Genomic DNA, 13,684 nt, shown 5'->3' with positions numbered 1-13,684 from the left:
CTGAAACCACAAAATGACCCGGTGTTATTCAGCTGGAACAACCTGCTCCTCTGTGATACCTGTGAAGAATCGCCAACAAGGGATTTCTCGTGTTTTTACATCAAGTTGATGAATAAGATCTGTGCATAGCCATGGGCAGTTTTTTTAAAAAGTAAAAACACACTTCTCTTTGTTTGACCAAAAACCACTTTGCTTTACACAATTATCAGGGGTGTTGTTAGCGGAGTGAGTGCTCTTTTATGTGGCTCTTAGTTTGTTCTGACTCTGAAATAGCAGATTTCATATCTGATAATGCAGAACAACATCTGCAGCAGGGATTTCCACTCATTTTTAGGGGTGAGGTTATGATCAATTATGCAATTTTTTTTGTTTAGTTTTCATGTTAAAAACAAATTCTCAGTCAAGCTATACTTACAATCTTAGACATTTAACGGGAACCTATTATCCTAATTCGTGCCTGTTTTTATTTTTGCACTCTACTAGTCTAGTTTTCTATTAGTGGTGCATCCCCTCAGCTCATTAACTGTTTGAAATAAGCTGTTTTAGTTCCTCTTCCTTTAAGCCACCTTTGTAGTGATTGGCTGGAATAAGTAAACAGCTCATTAACGACCTCGGAAAAAAGCGAAACCAGTGGTGCTGACGTCAGCTACCGAGCAAATTCCTATTTTAAGAAGAAAGTGAAACCATATCATTAACCTAACACTAGAAAATTAGTTTGTAAAACGTCAAGCTAATGTTTTAAAGACCTCCTTTCTAGTATTTATGTCCGGCTTCCACCTGCACTTTCTGTTCTGAAGATAAACACTCAAGTTCCTGTTTGTTTTTCCTCTTTTCAGGCCAAGCAGAAGGATGGGCGGGATCAGAGCGAGGCGTCAGCCGCCGCTTCTCCCGGAGTGGACGACGAGCCTTTTTCCTGGCCGGGGCCCAAGACGCTTCGCCTGCGCCGGACATCCCAGGGCTTCGGCTTCACACTGCGACACTTTATCGTCTACCCGCCTGAGTCTGCCGTCCACAACTCACTAAAGGTCAATGAATATCTCTGACCTCTCTGGTGACATTAATATATTAAAAAAAAAACTCCCAATACAACCAACCGAAGAAGGATCTCACTTAATTTAAAATAAAGATGCCTCCATAAAAGGTTATTGGTTGATCAAACTTGGGGATCTGATATCAGGCGTTTGGTATTTTTGAGGCATGTTAAACTTGGTTTCATATATAAACATTCAGGAGATCTTTTAGACTTTGTTTTAGCCTCTGTCATACTGCATCCACATTTTATTGGACAATATTGATATTAAAGACATTTTTAAAGTTTTATACTTGGAGGAACTTCAACTTCAGTGTTTTCATCCTTTTATTAGTCTTTTTTTTTATCTTTCTTTTACGTTAAATAGCTTTATGGTAGCCACACTGATTAGTGATCATCAAATTTGCGTGAGACTAGAAAAATACATAATCCCAGTTCTTTTAACTGCCAAGAAAATGCAGCTGGGTTTGTTTTAACACAGTCATATATGCAAATGATAGCACATTCTCTTTAAATTCAAAAGTTTTACATATTAGTAGATAAGAAAAAAATATGCGATTCCCAGCAAATCTTAAATTTATGGTATTACAACATCAGAAGAACAACACTACAGGATGTATCACACCCTGCCAAGCCAAAATGCAGTTTTATGTGGAAGGTGCAATAAGTAGCTGCCAGGAGTATTCAGGTGTGTAAACACAGTGCTGAAAGAGAAAAACATCTTAAAAACTAATTTTAAAGAATAAACCTTTGCTGCTCACCAACCTGGGCAGGCTTATGAGGCCATTTCCATACAATTTGAAGTCCATCATTCTATAGAGAGAAACCTACAGATGTAGGATAGAAATTCAACATTTAATACAGTTAGCAAATTTTCCCAAGATTGGACGTCCCGACATATTCACCCCAATGCTCAGAGAAACTACAAAAAACCCTAAAGCTGCATGTCAGACTCTGTAGGGCTCACTTTGGACAGCACACTGAACAAGTATGGATTGTTTGGAAGTGGCCAGAAGAAAACATCTTCTCTCTAAAGAGAACATGGCACAGCTTAGGTTTGCAAATTTGCTTCTGAGGAGACCACAAGACCTCTTGAACAATGTGGAGACAGAGCTCCGCGTTTGGGGAAAACCAACGGCAACATATCAACACAAATGCCCCATACCAACTGTCAAGCACAGAGGTGGAGAGGTGATGATTTAAGCTTGTTTTGCAGCCACAGGACCTGGATACTATTAAAAACTCCATGAAGCCCAACTCAGGTCATATTAAAAGATTCTCTCATGTCTTTTTTTAACTGGCACAGATGAAAAATGTCATATTTTCCCTCCAAAACGTCTGCTCTGGCCTTCTCCAAAATATAGATTAAGGGTTAAAGTTAGAGGTGCCAAATACGATGACTTAAACCTCAGAGGGCTAATCTTGTTCTTTTTAAAAAAATAATCAAATTAATAAAAATGTAACATTTTTGTTATTCTCCTGAAAGTTGTTGATTATTTTCTTTATCCAAGCCATAAAAGTGTTCCAACTGTGTTAAGAGGAAAAGATTTATTGGATTTATAAATGTATCGACAGTGTCTAAAATAAAAATGTGAAAAACAGTGTGCAGAAATGGCATGCTAAAAATAAAGCACATATCTTTCATACAAACTTTTGCCACTTTTAAAGTGTGGACAAAAGTCAAAGAGCTGCTTGGAATTAGTTTTCAGTTCGGCATCTGCTTTTGTAAGAGCGTTATGGAAAACTGGAAGCTCCGCCATCACAGACACCAACCTCACTGTGTTTTAGTTAAACTCTACAGCAGGGGTTTTAGCCATGCCTCACTTCTTTGATCCCACCTAGGAACTCTGCCAGCCATCCTCTAGATAACATCAGGACCAATCTGCCCTTTGGTATTAATCCAGTCGTTGCAGTGCTTCCGGCTCTGAATGGGCACAGACTAACATGGGGTAAAGGGCTCTGGCTGCACATGATAGGTCTCCTTTAATGGGAAAATGTGCCGATGTTTTGAGTCAGTTCACTCAAAGCTTATCATAGCATGCCTCTTATTAGTTTTTGTAAGTGATAATTCTGGATAAGTTGCGTTTACTTTCCTCTGAAGTCTATTTTGACAACCTCTTGTTTTTGCACAGAAGGATTTCCTACAAAGTCAGCATAGCATGTTCTGTTTATAGCTTTTGGCTTCGGTTCTGCATGTTGAAAGAGAAACTGTGGCATGACAGTTAGGATTTTCAGACTTTTATGAAACAAGAGAGATAGACAGATTCTCCCAGAGGTCTTCTTGGGTATCACAGTGTTGTTTCGGGCACTTTCAAGTCCAGTCTGGGTCTACTTGTTTTTTCTGTGATCTTGCTGTAACATTTTCAATATGGAGCTGGCATTAGAAAGAAAACTCGAGGCACTAATGTCGTCTCCCACACTTGGCAATTAGCACTTTTCTCTCTGTTCTTTTAGTTATGTCGGTGTAAAGAATTACAAGCTGTTTCGCAAGATTTCTCTTCCTTTTAGCTCAGTGCATAAGCATTCAGATTGAAACATTACATTTGACCATAACGAGCTCTTCTATTACATAACCTTAGCCGACAAGAGGACAGTTAAAAAGGAGCTCATGCCTGTACATCCATCACTTCTTCTCATTGTAATTAATTTTAGAGTCTTGGATTCGAGTTCTTGACTAATCGCAATGTGAGGATATTGGAGTTAGCTTGAAGAGGGTCAGGCCGTCTTAAGCAAAGCCTTGGGAGAGCAGGGTGACTTAGAGGGTACATGCAGAACATGTGTGTCACAGAGCGGAGGTGGATTAAAGCAGAAGTGTGTGGGCTCTGAAGGAAATAACAGTTTTATGTGTTAAATAAGTGGAAAAACACAAGCATGGCTATGAAATGTGTTTCCTTTAGTCTAAACTGTTTAAGAGATTGTTGTTGTAATCTTCACTTTCATTGGCAATCACTGTAGTCCCTCACCTAAAACTTCAGAAAAGGAAATGCTTCGACCGTGCACACAGCGTAAGACGTACCTGCACGCTTACTTTGGTTTCTCAGCTCTTGAGTCTATCATAGTAAGATTTGCCAGCGTTTTTGTGCTTCACAAGTAGTTCATTTTTGTTACTTTCATTTTTGGAAACGTTTGTGAGTAAACATGCGGTGTGGTGATACGTTGAAGTTTTCCGAGCACCTGCTATAAGTCCAACAACCACAGTTTGATGCTACACTTGCGTTCCCCACAACCCACATGATGTCTGTGTACACATTTCCATTTTAGCATCACAGAACAAAAACAAAAAGGCACCATCGTATGGTGGTATTCAGCTCTGTGCTTCATTACACAAAACTGTATTTATAAGCTGAATTCTCACGAAAGCATATTAGCATATTAGATATAGGCTAATATTTAGCATAGGATGGGTATTGATGATTGACATGAGAAATGATCTGCATTTGTGTTTACAGAGTCTTTCTTGGCTTCTCCGAATGAAATGCAGTGGAGATATATGCCAATATAAAAGAATATTAAGAAATAATCAACAGAGGAAAATGCTGATGCTTATTTTCTCTTTTTTCTTTCCTCTACCAGGATGAAGAAAATGGCAGCAGAGGTAAGTCAGAGAGTATATTATCAAATTCTGCATGCATTAGATGTGCACTGTGAGCTGGACCTCAGGTGTTGCATGAGGGAGATGCACACAAACCATTTCCTTGCAGCTCTCCATCACAAGCCCCCTTGAATGATTATCTAATTAGGATTGACAGTCCATTACTCTAATGTGTTCTTGCTTTGCGTGGATAGAATTAATGCATTTTCAAGTCTTTGTTAGAGCATCACATTAACACTAGGAGTTGAATCTCATTGAGTGCCTTATAAAAGCACAGTTTTCACCCAGGAGTGGTTGTAAAACATTTAGAAAAACAACATGTTAAAGGCGAAGGTGTCTTTCCTGCACGCTGTGTGGCAGTAGGGTGGCTTTGTGCTGCACTTTTGCATTTCAAGCCTTCACTCTTTAGAGGGGCAGTCAGAGCTGCATGTGCCGTTGGCTTGGCAAGACCTCAGCATTCCTTGGAGCATCCGGCTTGTCATTCCAGTCCCTCAGTATGCTGCTCACGTCTGCAGCCCAGCATGAATGCAGGAGGGTCGCTTTGCTGCTCTTCATCAAAAGCCTTCCTAAGCAGGCCTTGTCTGTATATAGAAACACAATGCTTGTTTACATGGACTCCTATTGTTACACACAGACAGGACAGCTACAGCGCACTCTTAAAGAAATAATCCAAAGCATTTTTATTGCTGCACATATCTGTGTTTTTCTAAGACATCAGTTTATTTAGTCTTCTGTATTTACTCATCTAAGATTTCCTTTTAAAAACAAAGTTGTGTATTTTTAAACTGAAGTAAACATGGAAATTTGAGAAGATAACCACAATTAGATGTTTGTTTAGCTTGCAGTGACCCTAAAGCCTTGCCAGACATGTTTCAGTAAACCATTAAGGCATGAGCGGAAAGAGAAAGTGAAAAATCCAGGGTTAGGCTTTTTATAAATATGACTCTTAAATGCCTCTCAGTGGGAAATTGTGAGATTCCTGCAAGCGACCTTCATCATCTCTCTTTGCCCGTGGTGTCACATTCCTCATGCTACCCCCTCCCTACCCAGTTTAACCACTACATGCTTATCCATCCTCATCTAAAGCAGGCCTCCAAGTATTTAACACGCACGTGGGGTCTTCGCTTTGGCAAAAGGAAACCCCTTAGGGAGTAAGTGTCTGCACATTCTTTGCATGGCAGTATTATAGTTTATGAACTTTAATTTCTTTGTGTGAATTTAGCTCAAGTGCGTTAGAGCAATTCCTGTTAAAACTCACTAGATGAAGAATAATGATTCTGGTCTTGAGAGCCTCTCTCCTGCTGAGCAGGAAGCCTCTTAGCTCCTCATACTAAATTCCTTTTTGTGTCTCAGAGGGCAGTGTTGATGATGCTGAAGGGTCCTAGATGTATGATATCAGGGACATCAGGGACCTCCCTGTGAGGCCTCTACAATAAGCACATAATGACTTATAAAATATTGATGTTGTGGGTTCTTAGACTGTAGTTATATACTTAAAGGCAATTTCTTCTTCTTATTATTATTACTATTATTACCAGTTGTAGGAATAGTAGTAGAAATTGCCTATTATGTGTTTCTATCCGAGGTCTGACATTGATTTGATGAACAGCAATCATTGTAATGCACCAGTCTGAAAGTGTTTTTTGAAGCTGCCGCATGCTTGTGTTTGTTTGTGGATTTGATTTCTTGTTGACGTGTTTAAACACTTCTCGCTATCGTGACAGACAGAGCAACCTTTGATGGTCCTGTTTTAGAGCCAGTAAGAAGCTGAATAAGATGAAAGAAGCAAAGGTAAAACGCTTTTAAGCTGACTGGGAAATTGCTTCTCGACATGGAGCTAGATATTTGAATGATAAAAGCTGACTGTGTTCAAATGGTGGAGGAGACCGGCAGTTAATTATAGGGTTGGTTATGTGTGTCACCAGATACTCTATGTTGAGGCAAGACGCTGAACACTATACTGGTGTGGACAACAGGACTCAAATTTATTGTAACGACTTCCTCTCAAATGCAGAGTTCTTGGGACTGTTTGTATCAGAAGCTTGTTTAAATTTTACACGTGGGTAGAAAAAAAAAGTCATTTAGCAAAAACTAGGCTTTAAAAATTATGTTAAATTCTAACATTAGTTAGTTTCGTAATAAGCTGTAATGTTGAACGTCTACACTAGTCTAGTTTTTTTGCTAATAACAGTCTCCCCATCAGGATGTCTGTGGAGTCTCAAAATGTAAGGTCTTATTAGTCTACAATTGAATATTACTGTTTGGATAAAAAAATATTTAAAATGCCACAGACTTTGCTATGACAATAAATACTGTACTGATAAATTAGATTTCTTGCATTTCTCAGTCTTTGTAAAGAACTGGTCTGGTAAACCATCTCCAATTGAGTTTTATAATGAACAGTTAGCCCCCAGTTAGTCTCTTGTCCCACAGATGTACTCCATCTGCAACTAAATGTCCTTTTACGTCCCAGTCACATAGGCCTAGAAACTGGTTAATGCAGTGGTTCCCAACCTTTTGGAGCCACGGCACATATTTCACACTAGAAAAATTACCAAACAAAAATGTCACAAAAAGCATATTGATAATTTTACCCACGCACCAGACAGCGGTACCTTTTTGAGCTTTTTTCTGACCACTACTCATGCTAGGGCCTTCATCTGGGTGGGAATTTTCTCCAGGGCCCAGGCCAGATTGACTACTTTTTCATTTCAAATATTTATCTGTTGCTATTATGCACTGTGTCATCTCATAAAAGCATGACTATTATGTAATATCTTCTTCCTCTTCTTCTGTGTTACTGGCAGTTGACAACCCATTTAATTAGAGCAGGTAGTTGTACTGCCTCTAGTGGAAGACAATATAATTGTTTTGCCCGTTACTCTCGCCAATCGCTTAGAATACGAATCAGGTGGAACCAGATACTCTTCCATGGCACACTTGATCATTTCTCGCAGCACTCACAGCAATGTGTTCAACAGGATCCAGGAAGCATCCAGATTATACATTTTTCCCTAGCGACCAGGTTATCACCAACCAGTTTGTAGGCTTGTGGGATTAAAACTGCTCTTATAAAAATAACAAACGATCTTCTTATGGCAGCTGATTCTGGTCTCCTCTCCATCCTTATTCTCCTTGAGTGCAGCCTTTGACACCATATCTCATCCCATTCTTCTTAGCAGATTAGCTTCTCTTGGTCTCTCTCATACTCCATTAGCCTGGTTTAAATCATACCTGTCTGACCGCACTCAGTTCGTTCAATTAAAATCCTTCACTTCTCAGCCTTCTCCTCTATCTACTGGGGTGCCCAGGGATCTGTCCTCGGGCCCCTCCTTTTCATGATTTACCTTCGCCCACTCGGACACATTTTTTGTAAATATAACATTCAGTTCCACTGCTATGCCGATGACACCCAGCTTTACCTCTCTACCAAACCCGATTCTACTCTTCCTCCACCCTCCCTCACCCTCTGCTTAGCTGAACTCAATTCCTGGTTCTCCTCCAACTTCCTTAAACTCAACAGCAATAAATCAGAACTTCTCCTGGTCGGCACTAAACGACTGCTATCCAGAATTAACGATTTCTCTCTCACTATCAGTAATTCCGTTGGTCCCTAGCTCTCCCTCTGTGAAAAGCTTGGGTGTCATTCTCGATAGCACATTATCCTTTAATTCACATATCAATAATGTCACACGTGCAGCATATTTTCAACTCCGTAAAATCAATCGCCTCCGCCCTTTCCTCACTCCTCATGCCACTGCCATTCTCGTCCATAATCTTGTTATCTCTCAAATTGATTACTGTAACTCACTATTATTTGGCCTTACACAAAAATCCATTAATAAGCTCCAACGTGTCCAGAACTCTGCTGCCCGTATTATTACTAGAACTTCCTCTACCCACCACATCTCCCCAATCCTGAAGCAGCTACACTGGCTCCCGGTTAAATATCGCATCCATTTTAAAATAATCCTTTATACATTTAAGGCTATTCATTCTCTCTCTCCACCATACCTCTCTGATTTAGTACAGATGAATTTCCCATCCCGGTGCCTCAGATCTTCATCTTCTCTTTCTCTCCTTCCGCTCGTCTGATTACAATGGGGGGCGGGGCTTTTAGTTGCTCTGCCCCTCGACTTTGGAATTCCTTACCCCCTGACCTCAGAAATATTAGTTCATTCCCTCTTTTTAAGTCCATCCTCAAAACTCATCTGTTTAAAATTGCTTATGTTTAAAGCTCTGTATGCTCCTAACTTGTATCTGTTATTCTTATTATTGTGTATATTTCCAGTTTTTGTGTTTTTATTTGTTGTACAGTGTCCTTGGGTGCTTTCAAAGGCGCGATTTTTAAATAAAATGTATTATTATTGTTATTATTATTGAGGCCTTATGCTCTGTAACCTCAGTTAGCAGCTCGATTATATCAATGTTGTATTTGGGACCTGGTAAACGACTGATGCCACATTCCAGATATCTTGGAACTTGGATGCCAGAACTTGGTAGTGACATCACACCTGAGTTTATTTTAAAAGCAACCCTTTAAAATAAAGTAGAGGGCATTGTCCACTGTTTAAGTCAGTCGTGGATGGCTTGGCTTTCTTTGACAAAAATAAATAAATAAAATGCTGAAATGAGTCACTAAATGACATCTATATATTTTAGCTTTTGATCCTACAAAATATTACACAGTCTTTTCCAGAAGGAGATGTTTCCTCAATTTCCTAATAATCTGTTATTTGCTGTATGTCATAAAATAGCATGCAGGCAGAGAACTAAGAAGGATGAGTGCAATAAAAGACTTTGGCATGTGTTTGTGCTTCTAAACATTCGGCTTTGGAATTATTACTCACTGATGTGTTCAAATTGTGGATGTTGCTATGTGACAACCACTGATCACTATCATAGCAAACGACATACGCTCAAAAACACTCATAGCATCATCGAAAAACCATGTGAAACCCAGACAGATAATCCGTCCCATGTGCTTGGTTGTTTTAATGTTTCGAGAAAAAAAAAAAAGATAGAATGAAAAAAAGTTGCATTCAGCTCGAGTCAGGTCTGCAAGGTTCACTGCGGCCTCCCCATCGCGCTGCACTGGAGTTTATTTGCTTGATTCCGGGCCAGGGCGTGTGATGAGTCTATTGGTGTTTAGTGGAGGAGGGAGGGGGGGAGCTGACCGCATGTCGACTAGCTGGGTGTTGCCGCTGGAAACACTTCAAACTTCTAGAAAGCAGAAACATACGCTGATGTAGATTTAGAGATACGTAAACCCTGACGTACAGAGACATAAAAACAACATGGATATTCCTTACTGTGCCTGTCTCAAATGTGGATGTGTTTATTTCCCTTCACTGCGGTTGTGTACATACCAAGCGGCTGTTATCCCAAATCGTCCTCTCTATCTCACTTCCTCCCTTCTTCCCTCCCTCTTCTGCCTGTCTCTCCCTTTCCTGTATGTCTTTTCTCTTCAGTTGTGTGTTTTAGCGAGCTGTTGAAGGGTGAAATCTGAATGAGGCGTAGTGTGCAATGCTTATGAAACTACACAGCGAGAGAAGCAACACAAAAATTTCTCCATCTGTTCAAATATTTGTTTTTCATTCAATGTGAAACTCTTTTCTCTGCAGCTTTATTTTAAAAGTCAAATTTCAGATTGTTCCCATAAATTCTGCAGAGGGAACGTAATGCAGCACAAGCAAACAGAATTCCCCTGTATTCTCCAGTGGGCTTTTTGATGCCCCACCTTTTTTAACAAAGCTACATCCAAAGTTTAATCTTTTCTCCCCCTTTTTGCTTCTCATACTGCCTTTCTTTTGATTGCTCTTTCCCTTTCTCCCCCTCTGTCTTTCCCTTTCTTTCTCTGTTTTCTCAATTCCCATAGTGACTTCTTTCCTCTGCAACTCTAGTTTCTTACAAATAGTTTTCCTGTCATGTCCTTCTTTCACCCCATTGAGCTCTCAATCAGTGTTTTTCTGCACCGACTCCACAGGCATGTATGAGTAATGGTAAATCTAACATATTATCGGTATTATTTAGCTCATACACCCACTCAAACTGAAAATGTGACATTAATTATCAGGATGATTCTTAATTGTCGAACATGAATGGTTGCCTGTCTGTGTGTGTTAGCCCTGTGACAGGCTGGTGAGCTGTCCAGGGTGTACCTCACCTCTTGCACCGGGGTAGGGCTCCAGCCCCTCGCAACCCTGAACTGGATAACCAGATGGTTGAACATATTAGATATTTTGAGTATAAAAGCTGGGAAATCTAATAGGAAAAAAGGTTCTAAAAGCAAGATTTTCTTGTAATTTGCCTTTTTGTCTCAAGAATTTGTTTTTACCTTTCAGAAATGTTTCTATTTTTTTAATACAAATTTAAATGTAAGTCTTTATTCTTAAAAATGTTGTTTGTTGGCCAGCCACAAATTTATTTTTTATCCATCATAATATGTTATTGAAGACTCCCATGGAGAGCCTCTGTAAACTGAAATGCAAAGCTTTGTAATTGTATCTAGCTAGTTCACAGTGCTAATGCAATAACCATTAGTCTGCCTGTGTGGACTTATGCTGTTTGGTTGTTTTCTTAGCTGTGAAAATACATGTACTGAAGTATCACCCCACCCTCAACGCCAACTCCCCCAACTGATTTATCAGGTCCAGGTCCAATATAAACAGCCTGGTTTCACTTGTGATGATAGAGCAATGCAGACCCACCAGTGCTCAATTATAAGTGCAAACAACGAACATCACTTACTGCATTATGTCAGCTCTGCAACGATTCAACATACTACTGTAAATAGATCTTTGCTGTGACTGTCTAGCTTTCTGTTGCAACAGAGAACACACAGAGCAATTGGTCTACAGGCTAATCACTTCTACCTGGCAAACATCACTTTTCCTGAAACAACAATTGTCGGTTGCAGATATAGTGAGTGAGGGAAGTTATAAATGTTCTTGTTTGACTGGTTCTAAAGTCAGTATTTTGTAAAAACAACTCTTAAATATGCACTTGATGGCTGCTTAAGCCTATTTAGGACTTCTGGGTGAAGCTATGTAGAGCCTGCTACATTGCGTACGCACGTGGCTAAGGTCCTTGCTTGTTGGAGGTCCTTAGCTTTGTGCGCGGTATGTCGAGCATTCCTCTGCAACTTTGCCATTGCAACTTAAGTTGCCAATGAGGTTTGGCTCATCAGCTTGATCTTCTCTCTTTCAGTCTGCTTGAAAAGTGGCAGCAGAAGGAGAGCTAGCCGGAAATGCACCAGTGCAACTAGACTGGCCAATCACAGTTGTTGTAGGCTGAAGTGACATGAGATTCTGCTACATTCACATTAGGTTATGGCTTTAGTTGTGATGTAGGAAAGATTAGATTTAATGCAAAAATATAAATCCCCCATTACTTACATCGTTGTGCGTAAAAAGTGATGCAAACATTAAACAACCCAGGCAAAATCATCTGACCAGATGGCTCTGAGTCAAATGAAAAAAAAAATCCACAGAAAAGGGAAATACAAAAACAAAACAAACCCCCTTAAAAACATCAGTACATTGGTTGCCTCACAAACAGAATTAAATAAGATACTTTAAAAGCTGAATTTTACAAACTACTAACTATTTCACACTGGTAACTACAGCCAAACTCACCTCAAGAGGTAATAAAGTATATAAAAATGTCACATTTCAACCCACATGACAAGTAAATCAGTAGTTTTGATGTCACGGTGCTCCATGAGTAACACCTGCCCTTTGTACAAAATGTGCACGGTGTGATCAGTTTGCTTGGCATGTGTTTGAAAGGAGCACGACACTGAGCAGGAATTTCAAAACTGAAGCTGTTTTGAAATTCATTCTAAGTGGATGAATTTCAAAACCGCTTCAGTTATTATAAAGCTGTGATGGTAAGATAAAATTAACTACACCTAAATGGACAAAAAGTATTATTAAACTGAATGACTCAAGCATAGATTACACCGTAATCCACCTACAAAATTGCACGTTCATGTAAAAAGAACAATTAACAGCCAACGCGAATAGCACGTTTCTTGGGCTTTGCCACTCCTTCGATATTTGATTTGGTATTTTGGTTACGAAAAGGCAACGAAAGCAATAATTCACAGTACAGACCCATGAATGCAGCTTCAACATGTGTGAAGTAATTAGAAGCTCGACAGGCCTGGTTACTGTTGTTGAGTTGCAAGTGGAAAATCAGTGTTAAGGGGACAGGTTTAGCTCATTTTCCAAGAGACCTGAGACAACATTTTAGACTAAAATTACCCCATGTGCCTCCAGATGTTTGTCACTTGTTCCCTCACTTGAACTTGAACTCCCCTGGTGGATAGTTTGGCTTGTTTTACAGAAAGAAAACAAAATACTGATTTTTTTCTTTTTGCTGTGCATGTCAGTGTAATGTCAATACATATCCGCTTTCCCCTCAGTGGATTGTGGTATGTGTGATTCTTAGAAAAAAAGTGATGGAAAGTACTCCACCACCTTCCTGCCCTGGTGAGAAAAAACACCAGACACGTTTGTGTGTAAATCTGATGTGATGAGTGGACATATGCACACAGTACTGTTAGGCATGTGTTTCTACCTCGGCGTGTGTCCCAGGTTAGGAATGCTGGAGTCCTGGAAGTAACTTATATTCTAATGATCCCGGAACTGCAGGAATCCAGCCCTGCTGGGTGTTACACATACATATTAGGTTACATTTCTTACTACATATTGTGTTGATGATATCATTACTTGGATTGTGAATAATAGTAGCATTGTATGTGGTGGCCAAATTTACCAGGAATTTGTATTTGAGGTATTTTAGAATCTGTTTGATGAAAACATGGTACTTCAGGGCGCATAAATGCTGTTTTTCTTGCTCAACCAATAGCATGTGATCAGTCTTCATTATTCATATGTTGAAGAGGTGCAGTTTCTTTATTACAAATTAGATTTCCAGTGAAATAAACAGTAGAGAATGTTATTACTTTTATATAGTAAATACAGTAGGTCCCTTTTGAGATGTCTACATTTTAGGTTTTGATTAATATTTCTGTGAAAACTTTCCCTTTTAGGTTT

General features: G+C 39.5%; 1 protein-coding gene across 5 annotated transcripts in view; it reads left to right on the top strand.

Annotated features, from left to right (window-relative positions):
- Positions 1 to 13,684, top strand: part of LOC102297413 (rho GTPase-activating protein 21) — a 99,638-nt gene that overhangs the window by 48,241 nt on the left and 37,713 nt on the right. For all 5 annotated transcript variants that reach the window (XM_005932139.3, XM_014336745.2, XM_014336744.2 and 2 more), the window contains 2 exons: positions 837 to 1,025; positions 4,604 to 4,625. In XM_005932139.3, coding sequence (XP_005932201.1) covers positions 837 to 1,025; positions 4,604 to 4,625 — 211 coding nt within the window. The remainder of the gene's footprint in view (positions 1 to 836; positions 1,026 to 4,603; positions 4,626 to 13,684) is intronic.

This window comes from Haplochromis burtoni, unplaced genomic scaffold, assembly GCF_018398535.1.
Source record: "Haplochromis burtoni strain Fernald_Lab_line unplaced genomic scaffold, NCSU_Asbu1 Contig_155, whole genome shotgun sequence".
NCBI lineage: Eukaryota > Metazoa > Chordata > Actinopteri > Cichliformes > Cichlidae > Haplochromis > Haplochromis burtoni.
Note: the sequence above shows the minus strand (reverse complement) of the source record. Positions and strands in the feature narration are given on the sequence as shown.